The sequence below is a fragment of the Atractosteus spatula genome, chromosome 23 (genome assembly GCF_055471065.1).
Source record: "Atractosteus spatula isolate fAtrSpa1 chromosome 23, fAtrSpa1.hap1, whole genome shotgun sequence".
NCBI classification, from domain to species: domain Eukaryota; kingdom Metazoa; phylum Chordata; class Actinopteri; order Semionotiformes; family Lepisosteidae; genus Atractosteus; species Atractosteus spatula.
In genome coordinates, this window is record NC_142728.1 from 14,912,638 (window position 1) to 14,934,702 (window position 22,065).

At 54.1% G+C, this 22,065-nt stretch overlaps 1 protein-coding gene across 5 annotated transcripts in view; it reads left to right on the forward strand.

Moving 5' to 3' along the window:
• Positions 1–17,394, forward strand: part of exd3 (exonuclease 3'-5' domain containing 3) — a 75,378-nt gene extending 57,984 nt beyond the window's left edge. For all 5 annotated transcript variants that reach the window (XM_088940430.1, XM_088940425.1, XM_088940426.1 and 2 more), the window contains 2 exons: positions 11,257–11,323; positions 16,173–17,394. In XM_088940430.1, the coding sequence (XP_088796556.1) occupies positions 11,257–11,323; positions 16,173–16,549 (444 nt within the window). In that variant the 3' untranslated portion in view covers positions 16,550–17,394. The remainder of the gene's footprint in view (positions 1–11,256; positions 11,324–16,172) is intronic.
• Positions 17,395–22,065: the final 4,671 nt, after the last annotated feature.

Genomic DNA, 22,065 nt, shown 5'->3' on the forward strand with positions numbered 1-22,065 from the left:
GTGGCCCTGTGGCTCAGGATCTGCGCCTGTGGCCAAAAGGCTGCCGGTTCGTATCCCGCGGCCGGCAGAGGAGTCCTACTCCGTTGGGCCCCCGAGCAAGGCCCTTAACCCCAGTCGTTCAAATGGCTGACCCTGCGCTCTGACCCCCAGCTTCTCTCCCTGTCTGTGTGTCTCATGGAGAGCAAGCTGGGGTCTGCGAAAAGACAAACTCCTAATACAAGAAATTGTATAGGGCCGATAAAGTGATCTCTCTCTTATCTGTGCTCAGTCGCAGTGACGAGTTCTCGGTGCATTTCTGCGGATTCTTCCCTGGTTTCTCATGCCGGCGGAGAGCTGTGCACTCCCTTTGCCTCGCTGTCGTTCACTTTATCTTTTTCTCGGCTTCTGCAGCAGAAGTTCCTGCAGCCGAAGTGCGGGGTCGAGTCTCGGGGCAGAGAGGGAAAATCAGACGGCAGATTTGAATTCTTATGCCGACACGTTCTTCCAAGATACTCGTTATTCAGGAGCGTGTGAAAAGAATTCTGGGATACTAGAGTGGTGGCAGGACTAACTGTTGAAAGGTTTGGCGCAGTAAACTGAGCAAACTGAGCGCAGAAGGTAGTGAGGCGGCAAGCCCCCCCCTGCAGTTCCCTGGAATGAAGTCTTGGGCCCAGGAATCTCTGCCCAGACCTCTGTGCCAGGTTGTTCTTTCGGACATAGAAGCACAAGATTGTTAAAACTATGGGGGCGTTCGACTGCTGACATGCGTACAGTCGCCCTTTTAATGAAGGCTGTCATGATTATTAGTTGCAATGTGGGGGGCAAAAGCTTTTTTGCAACTGGGGAAAGGGGGGTGAAGAAGTGGCGTTAGCCGGCACCCATTCTCGCACCCTTGATGTCTGATGTTTTTGGTCTGTGGCTTCCGTTCAGCTCCCGCGCGTGTGGATGTAGCTCAGCCGAAGAGTTGGAAGGTCTCTCTTCCCCCCCCCCCCCCCCCCCCCCCGCCCGGCTCCACACCTTCCGACAAACTCTCCCTCGTCTCTCCTCTCCTCTCCTCTCCCTCCCTCCCCGGTCTGCACCGCGCTTGGCAGAGATCTCGCCCCGGGAAATCGCGGTAAAGATGGGCACAGCGGTCCCGCCGGACCCCGGAAATCCCAGTGGAGTTTTGCGGGGACTGGAGCTCCAGATGGTCCCAGAAAAAACAGACCACTGTCGCTCCCACTCCATTTTGTCAGTCGCCAAAGACTGCTCTCTCTTTTTTTTTTTTAATGACAGGAAGCTTTTTCATGCTCGTACTAGAGTGCGGTTGGGCTGAGGAGGTGTTTGTCTGTCTGGCTGCAGTATGGCAGCCTGCTTTTACAACTGCTTTGATTCTGTGTCCCTTTGACGGCAAGGTACTGTAAGGCTTTTGGGAGGGTGTTGTGGTGGGTGTGTGTGTGTGTGTGTTTGTGTGTGCGTTTGTGAGCAGGGGAGTGATTTGCAGGCTCCGTCAGAATCACCAGCCCCTTCCTCCCTGTCTCCTGGGTGAGTGGTGTTGGGAGACAATTGCTTCCGTCTCCCTCTGTCTGCGAGGTCCCGCGCCTGGACACCCCCACACCCCTGTACTCACACCTGCAGCCACAGCAGGGGGTGGGTGTCTCCCCAGTCTGTGCAGCAGAAGGACATTTGATAAGATAAGATCACTTTATGGGCCCTATACAGTTTCTTGCATTAGGAATTTGTCTTCTCGCAGACCCCAGCTTGCTCTCCATGAGACACAGACAGGGAGAGAGAAGCTGGGGGTCAGGAAGTTGTGGTTCAGGGCGTTGTTGTGAGCAGAGAGTGATTTCAGAGAGGGGGGGGAGGTCGATCCTCACGTCTGTGACTCTGATGGTTAGATGGTGGCAAAGGAGGCAGGAGGAGAGAGGAGAAGTGCTAGAGAGGGGGATATGAGGAGAGAGGGTGACTTGTTTGGTTATATATTCGTGTAAAACCTCGCGGTATACAAAGTCGCACGATAAAAACAATAGGGCTATGGGAAAAACAGGGTCAGGGCAGACCACTCCAAACCTAACCGCATGCCTAACCCGAGCTTCACCAAATTTAACCAAAATCTTAACCACAGTTTAGATACATGTTCAATTCATCATAAAGAATTCCTACAGTAAATGTAAGACTTTGCCTTAAAAAAAAAAGTGAAGTTGACCACCTGACATTTTATCCCCAGCACGCTTCTTAGACACGTTCCTGTCACCTTGTCCGTGACATATTTCCGGCAGTGCAGACGCGTTCGAGAAAACAGCGCGAAAATTGAGGAGCACCTCCCCGATTAGCACTTCCAAGCCACAGCCCCTGGGACAACTGAGCATCCCGTGTATCCCACCGCGGACCGCCGCGTTACTCCGCGACGCAAGACGTGAACCTGTCGGGGATGAAATCGCGTACAAGCCAACGCGAGTTTCACATTATACAGACATCTTTCCCCCGTTTACCAATCGCGTAGACGCCAACAATGTGCGTTTTGGACACTCGCATAATAGCAGAGATCACTGTATCGCGTGGAATGTGTTTATTTGTCGTCCCACCCCCCAAACACCACCCCCCCCCCCCCAGTTCCTATATTCAATTCAATTCAATTCAAGGTGCTTTATTAGGATGACCAATGGGTACAATCAGTGTTGCCAAAGCAAATGAACAGTGTTGCCAAAGCAAATGAAAATAATAAAATGAACATGGAACAAAACAAAAAATAAAAGTAAAATAAAATCTACAGACATATTACAGACATTTACATTTATAGACGTTTAAATCTCAGGGTGGCCGCCTGGACGATGCTGGAAATGGGGATGGAAAAGCAGCCACTTGAATGAGAACGAGGGAGAGAGGCCAGCGCCGGCGGAGAGACGCAGTTTTGCTAATGTTCGAGTTGGAGAGGGAGAGGGACAGGGCCGGAGAGGAACAGCAGAGGAATGCGCAGCCTGCGGTCTGATGTTTGCCCTGCGGAGAAGCTGGGGAGGAGGGATTTGGAAGAGAAGGGGGGGGGGAGTTCCTTGGAGGAATGCAGTGCTAATGGGCAGTTGATTGATGTGCTAACCTCTCCCCCCACACATACACACACAGCTCAGACAATACACCACACAGGGAAGAGCCCGGTGAATTATCACTGTGGGCCACAGCAGGAAGAAGCACTGTGAAGACTCACAGCTCTACTACAGCTCACACACACACACCCAGGCCCTGATCTCCGTGCAACAGCCACAGCTGCTGTGTGCTCGCTCTCTCTCCCTCTCTCCCCTTACTAGCTCGGCCCCAAAGAGAGAGGCTCGAGTGCGTCTTCGGACAGCTGCGCTTCCAGGGGCAAAACAGGGCTCCTCCTCGTTCAGGATCTCCAGATAAATGTGCTCAGACCCGGCTATAAAATAAAAAAACAACAACATGATTTGGTTGCCTGCTTACAGAACTCGGTATCCTAACATTGTGGGCGTTGATCCAGACCATTTGCAGTTCGGGAAGCTCTTCCTTGCGTGCTGTCGTCCTGTGTGTGGCTGTGCTTCAGTAAAGCAAAGATGCAGCAATCACAGAGGTTTGCAGCGAACCCAGGGCGATCTTTCCCTTTCTCAAGTGCCGATATGTCATCTGGTTAGTCCTCTCCGGGTGACCTTTGCTCACCTGATCCCCTGACCCTTCTTGTTGTGCCTCCGAGTTCAGAAGCCCTATCCTTGTGGAAATTAGGGACTTGGGTACGAGTCGGAACTTTTCCGATAAGAAGTTCTTCTGATCTGAGGCTGCCTCGTTTTATATGGAAGTTTGCGAGTTGTCATTTTATTGCAATTCAGGTGATTTTTAAAGGTGGTATATATGACAGTTTATGAACACTGCCATTTTATTGCTTCCTGTGTAGCGGTCATAAACTATTTTATGGAGCTATTTTACGTCGCTTGTTATGTAACCGGGGGCACGTCCCCCCCCCCCAAAACATTATCGGAGTAAAATGTTTTCAATGAGGGCTCCAAAGGGCGATAAGTGAGCGTTTGCACTTTTTTTTCAACTGGCAAAATGTGGGGGGGAAAGCTCCCCAAGCAAGCAAATACTTTCCGCGTTTCAGAGTGGGACCCGTGTTTGAACGCCGGCTGCAAGGAGTTAAAAGGCAAAACAGCAATAAATGCACAGCCACAAAGGAACAGAACTCCTGAGAAATGTGTACAACGCCCGCGCTGGGCCTGTGGTGGCGTTCACAGGCAGTCGAGCAGGTTGGCATGCAGGCTGAGAGCTCCGAGCCTGTTTAAAATAACAGTGCAGGGAGACACCTGTACTCAGATGCCCACACCCCAACAAAGGGCCTATTGTGTACTGGGAGCTGGTGGGATACTGTCGGAGCCTCTCAGGGGTCACCCCGGCTCAGTGTGCAGGTCAGCCTGGGGCCACGGTGTTTGACCTCCGACCCCTGGGCCTGCTGACAGCTGCTCAGTGGGTCGAGAGAGAGGGAGAGGCTGGGACCCAGTGCGCGCACACACTAACTCACACACACACACACACACACACACACACACAAGCACAAGCACAAGCACAATCTTAGACAGACACCCTTAACACAGCCCGGAGATAAATGCATAGCCGGCTGTCACGCAACGTGGCAGTGGCCCTGCCTCCTCCGCATATGCAAAAAAAAAAGTGCAGTCACGTCAATCTGTCCGCGGCTGCCCGGAGAGACTGTTTCGAGAAACCTTCCCCTGGCGCTTGCGACGTCTGATAAGTCGGTCGTAAAAGTCCCTACTTTTCCTTCCAAACACGCGATCGTGTCGTCACCTGTTGCAGCTTCAGGAGGGGCCCTTTTCACACACCCCCCCCCAGCCACGCCACGCCAGAGCTTTTGGCTTCCAAGCGTGCATCCGTACTGTCTAAGCGATGGCTTCGAACCCCACGTCAAGCGTTTTCCCATGTGCGGCGTGCAGCTTTCAGAATGAGCCCCCCCCCCTCCCCTCCCCTCCCCCCCCCAGGCTGGAACAACGAGGGGTGAAGGGCGTCGGTTTTGGTTCCCAACCGTCAAAATCGAATATAGGAGGAGCAGCAGCAAGCAAGTGTAGGATCAGAGACGCTCCTGCATCAAGGCAGAAGGGTAGAAAGACACCAGCTTCCTCTCAGTCAGGACCGTGCCTTTGCTAGATTGTGGATTTTTTTTATATAGATATAGTTGTGTCAAGAAATACCGATTTCATGGGGGGCTTCTGGCCAGGCTGACGAGAGTTTGCGCGTGTGTGTGTGTGTTTGAGAGAGGGATAAGGCTGCCGCGCTCTGGCAGTGGGGCTGGGAAACGGAGCTCTAAGGTGTGTCTCTGTGAGAATGTTCAGACTCGGCCGGGCTGGCCGGACGCCAGCTCCTCTCTCTGTGAACTGTGGTTGGATCTGATGAAATCCCGATAGGATGGAGCGAAATAGGAAAGGCAAACAAGGGTTTGGAGGAAGGCCTGTGTTTGCCGTGGATCGAACAGACATTCTTTCCCACCGGTAAAGGTGTTTTGGGGTTTTTTTCCCCCACCCACTCACATCAACATCAAGTTGCTGCTTATTCCAGTTTCAAATCTTAGTGATGGGGCGCATACAGGTATCGGCATTTCCATTTAAATCGTTCAATCAGCAGCCTGTTCTCACCTGCAGAGAGTCGCTCCTTTCCTTGTTTGTTTGATTGTTTTTATGATATTGATAAAGGTTGGGAGACACGGTTGACACTGTGTCGCAGAATGACTTTGGACGTGATGACAGAAGAATAAAAGTAACTAATGAACCCATCAGTGTCCCGGTCTCAGGAGCTTAGCTGGCCTAGGCCTGATCAGTACTGGGATGGGAGACCCCCCAAAGACAGCCAGGATGGTGATGATGGTGAACCAGTAGGCGATATTCTTCCCTGTGGACTTGAAGCTTCAATCCAGCGTCCCCGTGTGGTGACAGGACACAATGCTGTCGGAGGTATCAGTCTTCAGATGAGACGTTAATTTCAGGTCTTGACCATTTGGTGATTAAAGCCTCTAGGTTAATGTTCTTAGGAGCAGAGGTGTTAGCCCTTGTGTCCCGGCTAAACTCCACTTGGAGCTTGAACAGTGAAGCTCTCTCTCACTCCTGCCCCTGATCTGCTGTACAGTTGGGCAGCAGGTGCAGAATGGCTGCTGTGTGTCTCTTGGGTGGGGCTGCTGGTGCAGAATGGCTGCTGTGCGTCTCCCAGGTGGGGCTGCTGGTGCAGAATGGCCGCTGTGTCTCTCCCAGGTGGGGCTGCTGGTGCAGAATGGCCGCTGTGTCTCTCCCAGGTGGGGGCTGCTGGTGCAGAATGGCCTCTGTGTGTCTCCCAGGTGGGGCTGCGGGTGCAGATCACTCTACCATCACTCTGTTCTCCTCTCTACTGACAGCTGGTGTCTGGGGAGCGTTCATTTCGATCCGAGAATCCTATGAAAAGGGCTGTGGACCGACTGGGGTGTATGTGTAATGGCCGTGCAGCTCTTGCATGACAATGCCAAGCTGTGTCAGCGGACCCAGTCAGTCGTTGCCCTGTTGGCGTTTTTCCTGAAGCTGATAAGACTCCTGTTCGCTGAGTAGGAGCTCGGCTCGGTCACGACTTATTAACGCGCTTCGACTCTTATTCGACTCTGAAGCCCCCAGATGTGCAGGACAAACGGGTGTACCCCCTGGGAAACGAGGTGTGGCAGCGCACAAGAGAGCGTGGTATGTTTGACAGCTGGGCGGCCTCGCCGACATCTGAACACGCACTCTGACAAATCCACACTAGTCGAAGCCCCAGTCCGGTTCACGTTTTAACTCTTTAAGTAAATGTCTGTCAGCGTTCGGTGACAAAGAGGGTTTCTTTATCACAAAACCCTTCTGAAACACCTCAGCGATTTTGTTTTAATGATGATAATGATAATGTTGCTTTATCAGCCCCATACAGTTTCTTGCATTAGGAATGTGTCTTTTCGCAGACCCCAGCTTGTTCTCCATGAGACACACAGACAGGGAGAGAAACTTGGGGTCAGAGCGCAGGGTCAGCCATTTATACGGCGCCCCTGGAGCAGCTGGGGTGAAGGGCCTTGCTCAGGGGCCCAGCGGAGTAGAATTCCTCTGCCGGCTGCGGGATTTGAACCGGCAACCTCCCAGCCACAGGCGCAGTTCCTTAGCCACAGTGCCACCCCTCCGCCCACTTTTTTTTATTACGACAGACAATTTGGTAATGTTCCGGTCTACGGGCTGCACGCAACACCTCCACAATCGCATGACCAGCTTAAAACTAAAAAAACAAAAACAATTCAGGGCTTCGATGGTAAAGTGCTTTCCGCCTGATTCTGCGCGGACTCTTAACCTGCCAAGTCTTACTTTAAGATGATCCACTTAAAAATAGTCTTGAAGGCTGTTTTGTCAATAATAGGAGAGTTTTTTCCTCGCCCCCAGCCTGCGGGGGCTGATTCACCGGGTCAAGGGTCTGGTGCATCTAGGTAATGAGTCACTCAAGTCAGACATGGATGGGCGGGCAGTGGGGGGGGGGGGGGCATGGGGCTGCCCGTCTTTTTCCCCCGATTAGGGGTGACAAGGGGGTGTGTGGGGCTTGTGTCCGCGAGAGGGGCGCTGGGATTGCAGAATTGGCAGGGTAGTGGCTTGTGTGCGTGTGTGTGTGTGTGTGTGTGTGTGTGGGGGGGGGGGTTACTCTTTTCTTTTTTGTTCCAAAGTCAATCAGCGTTTGAAAAGAGAGAGAGAGAGAGCGAGAGAAGAAAGGGCTGGATTTCGTCCTTCCTCTGGCAGCGATTCCCACGCTGCGGCCCTGTTACCCTCCCGCCTGGCTGCCCCCCCCCCCCCCGACTCACCTGACACCCAGCTTTCCCAGTTTGAATCAAATCACTCCCGCCTCACTGGCCGGCCGGCCCGCTCACGTGACCCTCGCCGGCGCCTGGCCCCGCCTCCCGCGCGGGCAGACGATTTTCCCATGGGAGCAGCCTGAGGAGGGAGGCTGGGCCTGGGAAAGCTGTCTGCCTGCTCCCTCTCTCTCTCTCTCTCTCCCTCCCTCCCTCTCCCTCTCTCTCGCTCTCTCTGCCCTGGGAAAGGCTCTGGCTGCTGCCAGCCTCCGAGAAGGGCTCCGCAGTGCCCTCCCACGACAAACTGGCAGCCATCAGCACAAAACCTCGAGAGTCCACGGGGTGGGAGGGTGATGGTATCTTGTTTCTCAGAGGGTGCCCACCTTGCGAAGGACCTGTAATTTAATCTCTAGCTGCCACACAAAATCAGTCTCCAATAGCACGTTCCCCCCCCCCCCCCATAGCCCGTCCTTGCTGTGCGAGTCTGCTGAGGGCTTCTGGGCATCCCGGCCTTGTCTGGGGAGAATAAAGGCCGCGAGTTCCAGCTGGAGTGAGAGTCTTTCCATGCGGGGCTGATCCTCACCTGCTGCGTTGCCCAGTAGCCCAGTCAGTAGCCCGGTCAGTAGCCCAGTCAGTAGCCCAGTCAGTAGGACGGTCAGTAGCCCTGTCAGTAGGACGGTCAGTAGGATGATGGCCTGTAGCACGAGGGAGACTTGTTTTGCCAGCCAGGCCCCTGTGTGCATCTTGTGGGTTCTGTCGCCTGTGCCTTTTTAATTATTTGTGCACACACCCGCACGTGTCGGATTGTAAGCGGGTCTCTCCCGGTCTGCTTGCGGTTTCCGGCGCCGGTGTGACCCGCTGTGCCCTGGCGGAGAGGAGCCGGCAGCCTTACGCTGCCCGCCGGAGGGACAAGCCTGAAGCGGACCCCGGCCTTGACTCCCGTGTGACGGGAAGCGATGGGCTTCCCTAGCGACCTGGCGCGCAGGGCCGGACTGTCCGGGCCCGTTCCCGAGCGCCTGCCATTGTACCCGCGCGCCTTCCATTTCTCCCGAGTGCCATTGGCCGGTTCGCCTTCGTTCAGGGTACAGCACAGCACAGGCCTCAGCCCGCCGGCCCTGTGAAAAGACGCTTCAAACAGCCCGGTCCTATCGGAGGGCTTTTCCGTGAGCCCCTGAGTCCGCGATACACGAGGGATTGCGTTGAACTGAGCTGGGGGGGGGGTTAACCCTGCCGCCGGTTTCGGATGATGTGGCCGGCGCTCTGGGGACACCCGTCCGCCACAGTTCCGTCAAAGCCCAGCTGGCGTCAGGTGGGCGACTTCTGGGAAGACAAGGCTCCGGAAGCCAGGGCCGGAGGGAGTCGGCGCGGATTCCTGAGGAGGTCGGGCGCGGGCCGCGCCTCTCCCTCCCGACGCCTCGTTTTAAAAATGCGGCTCTTCCTGACGGGCCGGGAACCTGCTGGGGCAGATTCAGGCGTTTGCAGCGAAAACCCCCTTTCGGTCAGATCTTTGGGGGGGGGGGGGGTCTCCCTCTTGGATCCCCCTAGAGGTTTGAGAGGCGGCATGAGAGCCGGGAATCTGAATGCCGGGATGCGTCCCAGTGGAATGTCATGAGAAGTTTTGGACATTAGTATACTGTTATGCTGTGGTAGTTTCAATCTGTACATACCTATGCGTATTTTGCACATCTTTTATTGTTTTACAGTGATTATTAGCACATCTTGCACACACCTGTTTTGCTAGCTTTATTTTATTTTGTGTTCTATATACTTATTTAATTACTCTCATGCTGTAATTATTTTAATCTGAACATATCCTGACGTCTGTCTGGCTTTTCTTGGGCTGGGCTGCCGTAACGCCTCAGATTCCCTTTGGGATCAATAAAGTCTGATCTTCATTTTGCGGTGGGGGGGGGGGGTTCTGCCCGAGGTGTGATCAAATTTTCCCACCGGCCGCATGTCCGTCCCCCTGCGCAGAAGGTGTGATGCCTCGCGTCGTCGTGCGGAGATCTGCCGTAAGATACCGTAGCGCGCTGAGATAACACGCTACAGCAGGGCATGATGCAGAGCACAGGCAAACCACAGCACAGACGCGGAACTGCGTGGTACGAATGTAGTTAGAACGTGGGAAAAGCTGAAGATGAGCGGCGCTGGCAAATCATCGTTACCCCCCCTGCGAAGAAAAAACCGCGCCTTCTCTTCCTGTCCCACTTAGCTGCACGTCTTCCCAGCTTCCTCGAAGAGCCGCTTTTGCCTTTTCGGCTCGGGGGACGAATCCTGACCGCACTTTCAGCGGGGCCAGCCCTCGTCCTACACGGGCTCTGGCTCCTGGAACGAGTGGATCGGGCCGCTCTAGAGACCCGGATGGGTAGACGGCAGGTGAGCAGCTGCCTCACCTGAGAGTCTTTCACCCCCCCCCCCGTTCTCACGCGGCGGTTTGCGCGGCTTCTCTGTGCCGTTCCGAGCCCCAGACGTGTGAGAAAGTGTGACAGCAGAGATCCTGAGATAGCAGGCGAGGGGGAGATGCAGCGCGATAAAGCCTGAGAATGAGTGTGAAAAGCAGAGCACAGGACAGGCGGAGAGATATGAACTCTGTTTCTTTTTTCCCCTGCCCTTGGCGTGCACAGCATTCAGCACTCAGCCTCTTGCCAAAATGCCAGAGCTGGGGTGAGCTCGTATACGCTCTCGGACCAATGGCAAGCTCTTTTCCCAGCGTCCTAATTTAGGCTGAGCATGTATGCATACGTGTGTTGAGATCTGAGGCCTGGCACCCTGTATCAAAGGGAGTTACAGAAGGTTGCCAACAAGGCATTTGTGTTTGTTTTTTTTAGTAGTACCACAGGCTTGGCGATCCATTAACTGTTTCTTAAAGGACCCCCACTGTGGTCACGCTTACACAACATTCTTAGGGAGGTCGCTCCAGACCCCTGCCACTCTCTATGTAGAGACACGACTTCGGATTTTCATCTTGAGCTCTCCATTGCTTAGTTTCCGCTTGTCCCCCCGATCCTTGTGTCTGAGAGGAGGTGAGAGGTGTCGCCCACAAAACCAGGACTGCTGGTGACAAAATGTGAACATTTGTGAATACGGCGTGTTACGGTTGTACGGGGTGGGCCCTTTCTTCAGGGTGCTGTTAAGCAGAGCTAGAACACGATTTAGGAGCAATAATGGCAGAGATGAGGGGGCAGAGAAAAGGGAAAAAGCAGTCCATTTATTTTAGGAATGCTGTTGCCCAACATTGGTGGAAGCAGCCCTGTGCCATCTTGGAGGAGTTTAGCCTGCCTGTGACCTGTTGCGTTGCTTGCGGACGTGCGTGTGGCTGCGTTTAGAAACCCTCTTGTCTCAAGAGCAGGGTAACAACGGGAATAAAAAGAGGAAGTGGAGAGAGGGTGCAGTCTGCCGGCCCCTGCCCCTGCCCCTGCCCCTGCCCCTGCCCCGCGCGTCCCCTGTAACCCTGCTCCGTCTGCTCGCAGGTGTGCAACGGGGACCGGTACATGAGGATGCCGAGAGAGGAGATGGAACGCCTGCTGCGCGAGAGAGGTGAGTAGTGAACCCGGTCGAGCAGCCCGTATCCGCCCGAGCCTTGGAAGCAGTCGGCATTAACGGCTACGGAATTCATTGGTTCAGCTCAGCCATTAAGACCTCGGGTTAAAAACCGGAATACTTTACAGGCCTGGGAATTGAGGACCTATTGTTTTTGCATGCATTAATATTGCAGCATATACACAACCTCATTTTAAAACCACAGTATATGAGCGCTTTGACGTTTTTCTGCCTTGTGGTATAAGGAGAAAAACTAATGTACTTTCCTCTACTCACTGCTTTTTTTGCTGCCAGTTTTAAGCCTTCAAACTCCCTGCTGGCTGTCTTGACTTCTGTAGTACTTATAGTACTAAAAGCTGGACTAAATAACTTACATATTGCGAACACAATATATGTTATTTAAATATTTAAATTTAATATTTGTATTTAAATATATAACACTATCCATGTTTTCTAAATGTCTTAATTCTCTGGAATGCCCTTAAATGCATGCTGCAGTGCTGTAGAGGTTTCAGTGATAAATTAGGCTGATTTGTTGTTTAATAAACATTGCAATTAACCAACCCTGCCCAGAGCGCTGGGGGGGTTCAGATCCCAGCTGGAAGGCCATTTGCACAACGTACTTCCCTCCGATGGCTATGAACCGGGTCAGCGGGTCACCCTCGTACAGAATAGTTCTAAAGTGGCCAATCCGGTTCAATAAATGAGTCAGTAACTCCGCTTCAGGTATGAGCTGCCAAACTGTCACTCCGCAGCAGCAGTCAGGAAGGAGCGGAAACGGGCTGCCGAGATCTAGAGACAGATTCCATTGTGTCTGTCCGTCACATGGCAGGGTGTCGAGGGGGGGCAGGTGTGGGATGTCTGAGTGGGGATGTCGCAATGCCGGAGTACGCGATCTCCTCGTGATCGAGGACACCCGGTCGTGCTGACGGCCGCTGGGAAAGGCTCGCGGTTCCCAGGGTCCTCTCTCAGCGCGTCGGAGCCACAACCCCATTCACCTGCAGTCAGGGAGGTGGGCCGAAAGAAAGGAGCAGATTGCGACAGAGCTCGTTGGGAGCAGGAAGTCCAGAGTTCCTGGTCCAGGATTTCGTTGGCAAGATAAAGACGAGCTGACGGTTCAGAGGCCCTAACCTCGCAGGCCAAGCGGGGAGTAAGGGCAGTGGGTGATGTGGCGTTTCATGTCATTTCGTTAGTCCACCTGATAATGCCTCAGCGTGCTTGATGATGTCCCGTCCTTTTAAAACTGAAAACGCCACCTCTTTCGAAATACCCACGACGCCCCAACTCCGACTGTAACGTCGTTACAAGGGGCACTTTAACTCATGCATCTCCGCGCATCTCAGACATTCCCTGAAGGTTCCCCCGTTGAACACCCCCCGTTTCACGTTTCTTCAAATAGTTTCTTTCGTGCCCAGCGCCGTTGCCATCTCCCATCTATGGCCTCTTCCGAAAAGGCAGTCTTTACCGTGAAAAGTCCTCATCAAAATGTGTCCGTGCCCCTGTCACAAGTTGCAGATCCTAAAGACAAGAGGAAGATCGGTAACACTGAGCAAACCTGTTTGACCGTGCTGATGTCCCTCCGTTGTAAATACGTGCTCTTCTTTAAATATATTGCCGTATTGTGCCTACAGCTGGGCTAATTAGAGCCAGCGGAGACTGATGAATTAATTGGTGGGTTGATTAGGTTTTCTGCAGCAGTGGCTTAGCTTCATTGTTAAAGTTAGGTCTGAACGTTAACCGATCACTGATCCCCCGCAGACCCAGTCGGTCAACAGACCCACTCCCGTCCTTGAGGCTCGAAAAAGCAAGCAAGGAAAAAAGGTTTTCCCCCGGAGGGAAAGGGTTAATCTGAGCTGCCTGGTAAAGGTTTGTCACCTGTTGCTCAAATACTTTCTCACAGCCCTGGCCCTGAGAGAGCAGCAGAACAGAAGAAAAGAGTCGGGGCCGTATCTGGACGGAGGTCAGCCCCTTGGCCCCTCCCTGCCCCTCCAGCCTGTGAGAAAGTCGCGCTGCCCAGCGCTGCCTGGGAAACCCAATCTAATGGCTGTAAGAGAAGCCACAATGCCACATGAAACAGAAGGCAAAAAGGGCCCTGTGTTGACTGTTGCAATCCCGATTTTAAACACACCCGTTAGCGGAGGGATACCCTCCCACCCCCCCACCCCCGTCGCGGGCCAGCGACTGCGTGCCTGCCTGCCCTGACCTGTCACCCCGACCTGTCACCCCTTGGGGCACTTCAGCGGGGCTGAGGGGGGTGGGGGAGCGTGAGCCGGCCCCAGTGCATCCTGGGCCACACGGTCCTGTCGCGTCATCGCCTCCTGGCGCCCCAGACACACCGACCCCCCACCCCCCCCAACCCTGGCCCCTCGCCGACCCGCTAATAAGTCCGCGAGCTGGGTTCGTTTTACCCTGCTGGTGTTCAGTTCAGTTAATTGTCATTATATTATCCAATGCGTATTGGCATGTGCGCGCCGATACAAGAACGTTAAGGAAACACCAAGAATAAAATACAGAACAGCAGCAGCAGCAGCAGCAGCAAAGGTCACAAGTTAAATAACATACATCTTAGAACAATAAAACCCCATCAGTGTGAGCCAGGGGTAGGGGTAGAGTTCAGTAATCTGACAGCTTGTGTGAAGAAACTGTCTCTGAACCTGGACGTTCGTGCCTATATGCTCCTGTAGCGCTAACCAGAGGGCAGGGGGGAGAAAAATGAGAAACCAGGATGACTGGGGTCCTTAGTGTTGTGGCAAAAGTCGTGCTGCTCGAGACGAGAGCAACCGCAGGTTCGGGAATCTGGTTGCGTGTGCTCGGCCCGAGGAGCCGGTGGTCCAAAGCTCCGACTGAACCCCTCTAAGTCCGGATCCCCCCCCCCCCCCAAAACGCACTTTTAGGGGGGTGCACCTCTGCAGCCTGCCTCAGAGACGCGAGCCCCACAACTGGTACCGCGCTGGAGTCACGCGCACGAGTAAAAACAGCGCGGACCGTTGCAGGGGTAGGGTGGCATGTCTGAGCTGTGAGGATATATCGAAGTGTCTTCCCGGCTCAAAAGCAGGGTTGCTCCGACCTTGTCGTCGTATATATTTCCAGAGGGGCCAAAAACGCCCCATCTTCAGTCCTGTGGGCAGCGTGGCGTGTGCTGGAACGCAAGCCGGAAGATGCAGGCCTGTTCAGTAACTGTCGGGTTGCCCAGGTGCCTTTCCCCTGCAGGTTAACAGCGGTGTGGACTTGATGTGGAGTAATTTTACTTTATCATAAACCCCCGAAAAACACAGAGGGGGATCATTTTAAGCTCGTAAGGACGCAGCAGCATTTCAGAGTGTGCTGCTGTGACCTCACTGAAGACGGCCTGTTGGCCCTGCAGGCGTGTCTGCTGTTAATTCACCAGCGCGTCGACAACTTCAAGCTTCTAGCTGATGATTTTGCTGTGTCCAGTATGTCGGCAGACAGAGGCCATGGGATATCTTTGTTAAAGCTTTAAAAAGGAGGAAGAGAGAGGGAATGAGTCCTCCCAGCCTGCTGAGGGCTGTCTCTCGGGATGTCCCCAGTGTAGTCGTCCATCAGACAGCAGGGAGCTTTTAGGGTTTTTTTTGTGGTTGGTAGTGCTTGGATTGAGAATGTCTGCTTGGTTATTGGCATAAGGACAGGAGAAAAATCTCATTAGCCGTTACTTGAAAAAAGCCGCTTCACAATATGGCTGAACAGCTTGTTCCAGACTCCCAACACCCTTTGCGCAGAGACATGTCTCCCATGCCAAGTTCTAAATGTACTCCCCAGTACACACTTCTTGCGTCCTTTGGTTTCTGTTTCAAAGACCAGGGAGTTGACAAAATCTGGAATGCCACTTCTGCAAGGCCAGTTTCCTTAGAGCAGTGGGGAGACGTCACGCTGGACGGAAACCACTTCCACTGCCTGCGGGCTTGAGGAGGGCAGAGTCAGCCGGGAATACGCGTCCAGTCCGACGTCGGTTTTCCCTTCGCTTGTCTCTGTGCTGGAAAGCAAATCAGACAACTTCCTGTGAGAGTGGTCTCCCTGCAGAGGGTCCGTCAGCTTGGAGCGACAGAGCAGAAAGGCATGTGTTCGACCGTACCGCAGGCATGTTGAATGACCGTGAAAAGAATTCCCAAAGGGCAGAGAGGGGACCGTTCTTTGATTCCAGCCGGGAGAAAATCCCTCTTGAGTTTTTTCTGTGAGTGAGTTTTTTTTGGGAGGGGGGGGGGGCGTTGCTCCTGGCTGGCTCCTGATCTTCAGGTCGAGCACGCGGGCCTAGTCGGATCTCTCTGGGAATTGCAGAAGGAGCTCGATCTCCGGGGGTCCCCAGGGTGGGGTCGGGGACAGGCAGAGTTACCCACGGGCTAAGGAAGTGGTCAGGGCCGGTGCACAGTGGCTGAGCAGTGAGTGCAGCTTGGATCGGTGTGAGACAGGAAGCCGGAGAAAGACGAGGAAGGCACCTGCACCGTAACGGAGGCGCAAAGCATCTCTCTCCGCCTGGCACCTGGCGGCAGAGCGCTCTGTGGAGAGACAGCAGTGAAGGAGGAGGAGGTGAGTCACTGGGGCCGCCCCAGGTGTGCCTGTCCTGTCCTGCAGCTGAGAGCGCCCAGGTGCGTAATCGCGGAGGCTGGGAGCCCCGAGCGATCCCATTCCAGCTTCCTGAGCCGCCACCACCGCAGTGCAGTTACAAACTCTGGAAGAATGTCGACGAAACTCATCATCCTCGCCTTCCCCCAGGCTATGGTTACTGTCCGTTATCCCGAATTCGTTCTGTGCTGGGAGTGCCTAAACGTTCCGCCGAATGGGCTGCCCAGAGCCTTTGGGGGCATCAGCTGTGCGTTTCTGATTTTCCCAGGCCTGCTTCCGGAGCAGGGGAGTGGCTCCGAAGAGCCGGAGAAGAGGGCGAAAGAGGGCTGCCCCCCAGCCGCTGCTGCTGCTGCTGCTGCTGCCGCCGCTCCCCCCTCCCCCGACGCCCCCCGCTACGCCTCGCAGTGCCAGTGGGCGCCCCCGGCGGACATGGACCCCCGGACCCTGACCTTCGCCGGCGGCGCCGCCCTGCAGCTGCACGCCGTGCCCCCCGGCGTCCTCCGCAAGGTGGAGCTCTTCTACGTCTGCACCGGCTGCGGCAAGGTCTTCTGGGAGGGCTCCCACTTCGGGAGGGTGCTGTCCCAGTTGCAGGAGGTGCTGCACGTCGGGGAGGGCGAATCCCTCTACCAGGACTTGACCGACTGACCGCAGCCCCCCCCCCAGGGACCCCAACGCCCCCAGTTGTCTTGGCTCCTCGTCTGCAAGCCCGAAGGCAAGGGTTCGATTGGTCAGCCTGTTTCGGCGTCGCAGAAGCCGCTGTAGCAACAGACTTCGACAATAAGTCACCAGTACTGTCCCAATCCACACCTTCTGCCTGTCGTCTGTACCTCTGTAGGATCTGTACACCTTGCTTCTGCTCTTTGCAACACAACGCTTGTCTAATGTTGCAGATTGACAATAATTCCCCCCCCCCCCCTCCTTTTTTTATTTTTGTTTACTCTTGACGCCCCGGAGCAGTCCTCGCGGCAGGGCCAGGATAATCTCGAGGCTCCGGGAGGGTGGGGGATAGGGAGGCGGGAAAGGACACAGTACGCGCAAGTGCAATCAGAGGAGTTCTCCGCAGAAGGAGAATGAGTGGTTTGTTTTAGCGAGTCCCCCCCCCCCCCCCCGAGTCTCGTCTCTTAGGGCTCTTGGGTAAAAGCTCGGATTGTTTTAAAACCCGTCGGCCTGTTTTTATGACAGCGGGACCTTCTGTTGTTCTGCCAAAAAACAAAAAACTGATCCCGTCTGCTAGACTTCTTTTAAAGCTTCGCGATGGAGATGCAGGTTTTTAGTTCTTTCGTCTTACGCCGCCTCAAATAACCGTTGAGTCCAAACGGGAACAACATGTTTTTTAATTCTTTTTTTTGTATTCGAATAGGTTTGCTCTGGCAAGGAAAATGCTTCTCTTCTCCAGCAGGGGTGTCGCATTTTCCGGCCTGATGCTGGGGACTTGTGTCTGTGTCACCTCAGTGGGTGATAATTCGCCTAATAAAAACGCTTTTTCAGAATCCCCTCTCTTGCGCATCTGTGAATTCCAGCACCTCTCAGGCTCCGCTGGCCTCCCTGCTTTGTGAAGACCCTCCGGCGTGAGCAGGTGCCTTTCTGCTCAGAAGGGTCCGAAGGAGAGCAGAGCACCTTGATGGGAGATGTTTGCTTGCAGAGGAGGGAGGTGAAGGGACTCGGGGCTCAGAGTGCAGTGTCAATCTGCAGAGGCTATGTGTGGGGGGGAGGGGGGGTCACACGGGCATAAGACTGGAGTTTGGAAAATGCCCCCCCATCTCTGACAGAAACCCACAAAAGGCAGTGGTCCCCAGATAACTGCCTTCAGGCTGGGAATCGTGGACTTGGCAAATTAACCTTTTCCATCTCCAAACCCCCCCCCAGGGGAATTATTTCTGTGGCCAGTGTCCACATGGTTTCACAGTTTGCAGTGTCGTAAAAGAGCTGGCGTTTGTTCACAAGGTACTGTGGAGTGGAGAATATTTGGAGTTTATGGGAGTTTGGCGGTTGTTGTTGTTACTTGGAAGTTTTTTTTGGGGGGGTGGGCATGCATGAAAACCGGATACCCTGCTCCCCGGCCTCTGGGCGCAGCTGAAGATGGAAAGAGACCAGGAACAGGAGGTCGAATCCCAACTGGTGCCCGGATTTCCGGCATGAGCCCACTGGCCGCTGTCCTGCCTGGACGATCCCGGGAAAAGGCCGACCCGTGCTGGGAGGGGGGGGGCGGGACGGAACGCACCTCGTAGGGTCAGCCTTAAAACCGAAAGGCACGGCACGGATTCCGGCCTGTCCGGAGGATAGCCAGCCCCGGACCTGTTCTCCCGTCTGGTGATCTGTAAATCCTGGCGGGAGAGCCAGCCAAGTCGGATCCACTGGGAGCACGTGACCACTGGGATTCCGCAGCCCGACGGGTCCCGTGGCGTCGTGGTCTGGTTTGCGGGAAGCCGGGAGCGCACCCGAGCTGGGATGCCGCCTTCAGCCACTGAGAAAGCCAACCAGGGGTCACGCAAATGGACGCACTACAGGCCGCCCATCTGTGACTTAATGCTTCGCGCCAGGCTGCAGGTGCTGTCTAGCTCTGTGGCTCAGGATCTGCGCCTGTGGCTGGAAGGTTGCCGGTTCAAATCCCGCAGCTGGCAGAGGAATCCTACTCCGTTGGGCCCCTGAGCAAGGCCCTTAACCCCAACTGCTCCAGGGGCGCCGTACAATGGCTGACCCTGCGCTCTGACCCCCAGCTTCTCTCCCTGTCTGTGTGTCTGTGTCTCATGGAGAAAAGCTGGGGTATGCGAAAAGACGAATTCCTAATGCGAGAAATTCTATAGGGCTAATAAAGAAACATTATCATTATTATTATTGTCTTGTTGGGATCTGTCCCGGGGCCTTCCCTAGAGATTGGACAAGCCCGGTCTCTGTTCCCGCCGGTTCCTGGCGAGACGTTCGCTGATTATTTAAAGCAAAGAGCTGAGGGACCCCCCCCCTGGCTCGTAAGGGCCGCAGTTCTGTAAGTTAAGCGAGTGGTGATGGGTGCCAGCAGCCAGATCACCCTGCTGCTCACCACTGGCCGCCCCGTTGAAGCTCGGCAGGGGTGAACGCAGGCAGGGAACGCCAGCGGTGCCAGGGGTGGCACGCAGCAGCTGGGCAGCTCAACACCCGTGCCCAGGTCGTCCCCTCTCGTCCAGGAAGCGAAATAGCGCAGATGCAACACCTCAGGTGGGTTGCGCGCTCTCTCAGGAACGACTGATTAATCACAGTGACCCTCCCGGAGCATGCGGTGATCAATATCTCAAGATCGGTACCTTTTCCCGAAAGCATGCGACGAGCGCTTGTTTGCCGGGTGCTCAGGAGGTGGGGGTTTTGGAAGTCCTGAACGCCGCTGCAGGCAGAGAGCTGGACGGGGGGGGGGGGGGGTGCAGTACTGTGTGCTGGTGATGGATGCAAACCGGGTTTCTGTTTTCCGAGCCCACCCGTCAACGCGACAGGCCGAGTCTCGTCAACTCCCCTTCGATGGATCTCTTGAGAGAGGTGGCTGAAAACGCGTCAGAGCGTGCTGTCGGAAGGCGTTTGCGACGTTTTAAGATGGGTGACCCCTTCACCTAATTCAAAACATCACACAATTCCCTAATCCGCCTGTATTTTGCGACAGGGTCATTCGATCGTGAATATATACAGGGTTGGTCGAGATGTCGTCGACGAGTATAAAAGCCAATTGTTTTACTAAAGTTTTGCTTCCTCCTCCACGGATGGCGAGGGATTGTAAGGTAACTGTTAGAAACTTCGATATGTATGCTTCGATTGAAACCTTTTTTTTTGTCACAGTAATTAATTTGTAATGAACTGTCAAACTTGTGGACGGCATTTTGACTAACTGTATACGCCGTGTCGCTTGTGAGAGCTACGCGCAGCGTTAGCAATTCAGAGGTGACCCCCTCCAATTGGCTGGAGGGTAGTTGTGCGTCTTCTACAAAAAAAAAAACCCTTCAAAATAAAACGGTTTCTGCACAGATTGGGAGGGGTGGGAAATATGCTGCTTATTCCTCTCTGAAACAAATACTGAACAGCAGCTGATCGTTTTTGGTTAAAAAAAAACGGGGCCATGAGGTCACATTCACAGCTTTCGGCAGGAAAATATGAAAAGGTAGCTCAGATCCAGCTCCCACCGGCAGTGGCATTGTGCGCGGCGCAGGAGAAAGCCTTTGTTTCAACTTGCAACTGTTTTTCACAGCCGCGGTTTCCTTTACGCCCTCTGTGCCCAAATTAAACCTTGATTCCCATCTGATTTGTACATATTTGTAAGGCTCAGACACAGGGCGATCAGCACCGAAATGATTGTTCCTAACCGTGTTCGTGCGGGTTTTTTTTTATTATTTTTAAATAGCTCAGCCTTCCCCCTGTCTGGGCTCGGTGCTTTACCCTCAGCTTTTATAGTCGAGCAGCCTTGAGCTTTAAGCGGTAGCACGATATATGATCTCCCCTTCTCCCCTGTGCTGGGAAGAAAAGCTCGCCTCTTTCCCACGCTCTTCAAACACGTGGTCAGGAACTGTATCGCCCGGGCCCCGCCTCCTCCGGGGAGACGTCACACCCGCTCCAGTGGGGGGGGGGAGGTACCGCCCACCAGCCCTCTGGCCCCGCCCACGCCATGCTGTCACGTCTTCTGTCAGGAGCAAGCGCGCCAAATCGCACAGTAAGGCGTGCAGTGCGGACCTACACCGGAGTATTAGCGCTACAGTGTTCTGCATGTGTCTCAGTTTTCCTTCCTCTCGTTGCACCCGCGAAATACTCGCCGGTATTGTGTCTGTAGCTGCCTTTCTGGACGTTTGAATACCCGTTGCGTTAGTGCGGGTTGCAGAACTTCAGAAGCGCTTTCAAACTGCACGTCCGCGACAGGTTGACCTAGTATTTAAAATAAGTCGCATTTCACCAGCACAGATTCGCTCCTGTGTCATCTGATCGTAAGGTGCTCGGGGCCTTGAGCGCAAATCAAAAGGGCTCGATGGTTAGACATTCTATGTGGCATTCAATTAAGACTCACACTACAAAAATATGACTTTTTTTCACTGAAGTGTCGTTTGGAAATCTGAAGGTGCATAGACGTCATATAGGTGTCGCACCCGTGATTACAAGATTGTCTTGGAAGATTTTTTTAATGCAACTCGAAAGGCTGGTCTGAGGTGTGAAGCCCATTTTCAGTTTTACTGAAAACTAGAAGGCGAGAACTGGTATCTGTCCCACTCGTTGGAGCTTGAAATATTTCCTGCTGGTCAGTTCTTCGGGCTGGGAGAAATGAAACAAGACATCGCTGACGTGCGGTGGCTGTTAGCGGGCACGTTGTTAGAAAATGAACACCTTTGCTGTGACTTTACTGAGGCGATAAGAGCTGCTCTTCTCGCCGACAGCGAGAGAGACAGACAAATGTGTGTCGTGCAGGAGCGCTCGAATCCGCACATTCCTGCGGTCTCCGGCAGTAAGGGAGCGTCTGCAAAGTTCCGTACCGCTTAGAGAACCGAAGACCTCAGACCGCGTACCTGGAGCGCCTAATGCTTCTCTTGTACCCACCTGGGTGGCGAACACTTAACCCTAGTTAATGTATTAATTAGGTTTTTTTAAGGTCCTGTGCAGCTGATCGCTCAAAACCCTCACTTTATTAACCGTACCTCTAAATCACCTCAAAGCCCGTTTAGACGGATTGCAATTATGCAGTCAATTAAATAATTAGGCCAATTATGTAACAGACTCGGGAGAAGTAAAAAACGCCCAGGAGACTCCGGGCCACCCAGGAACTAAGTGACAGCCCTGCTCACCACAATGAGGCCTTTGGCTGCGCTGGCGACGGCTACAGTCGTGTATTTCATAGTGTAAGGAAAACGTCCAACTGTAGTGTAAAGGCGAATGTAGGCAGAAACGTCGCAATACCTAGCAGTTACAACAATTCGAAATAAAACCGAGGAGTCTGCGAGGATGTCCCGCCGAGCTTGGCACAGGTGTGAATTTCACAGAGTCGGAGGCAGGCCCGACCGCACGGGCGGCAGCGAGGACGCGAAGGCGTGAGCCGGCTCCGCCCGCCGCGCAGCTGCGGGGTTTGTTTTGTGTTTTCGTGATGGGGGGTGTCAGTCTGAACAGCCGGGGTTCACGGTTGTGTCGCCTCCAGCGGGGAAGGGAGGCGAGGCGGCTCGTCGCTGTTG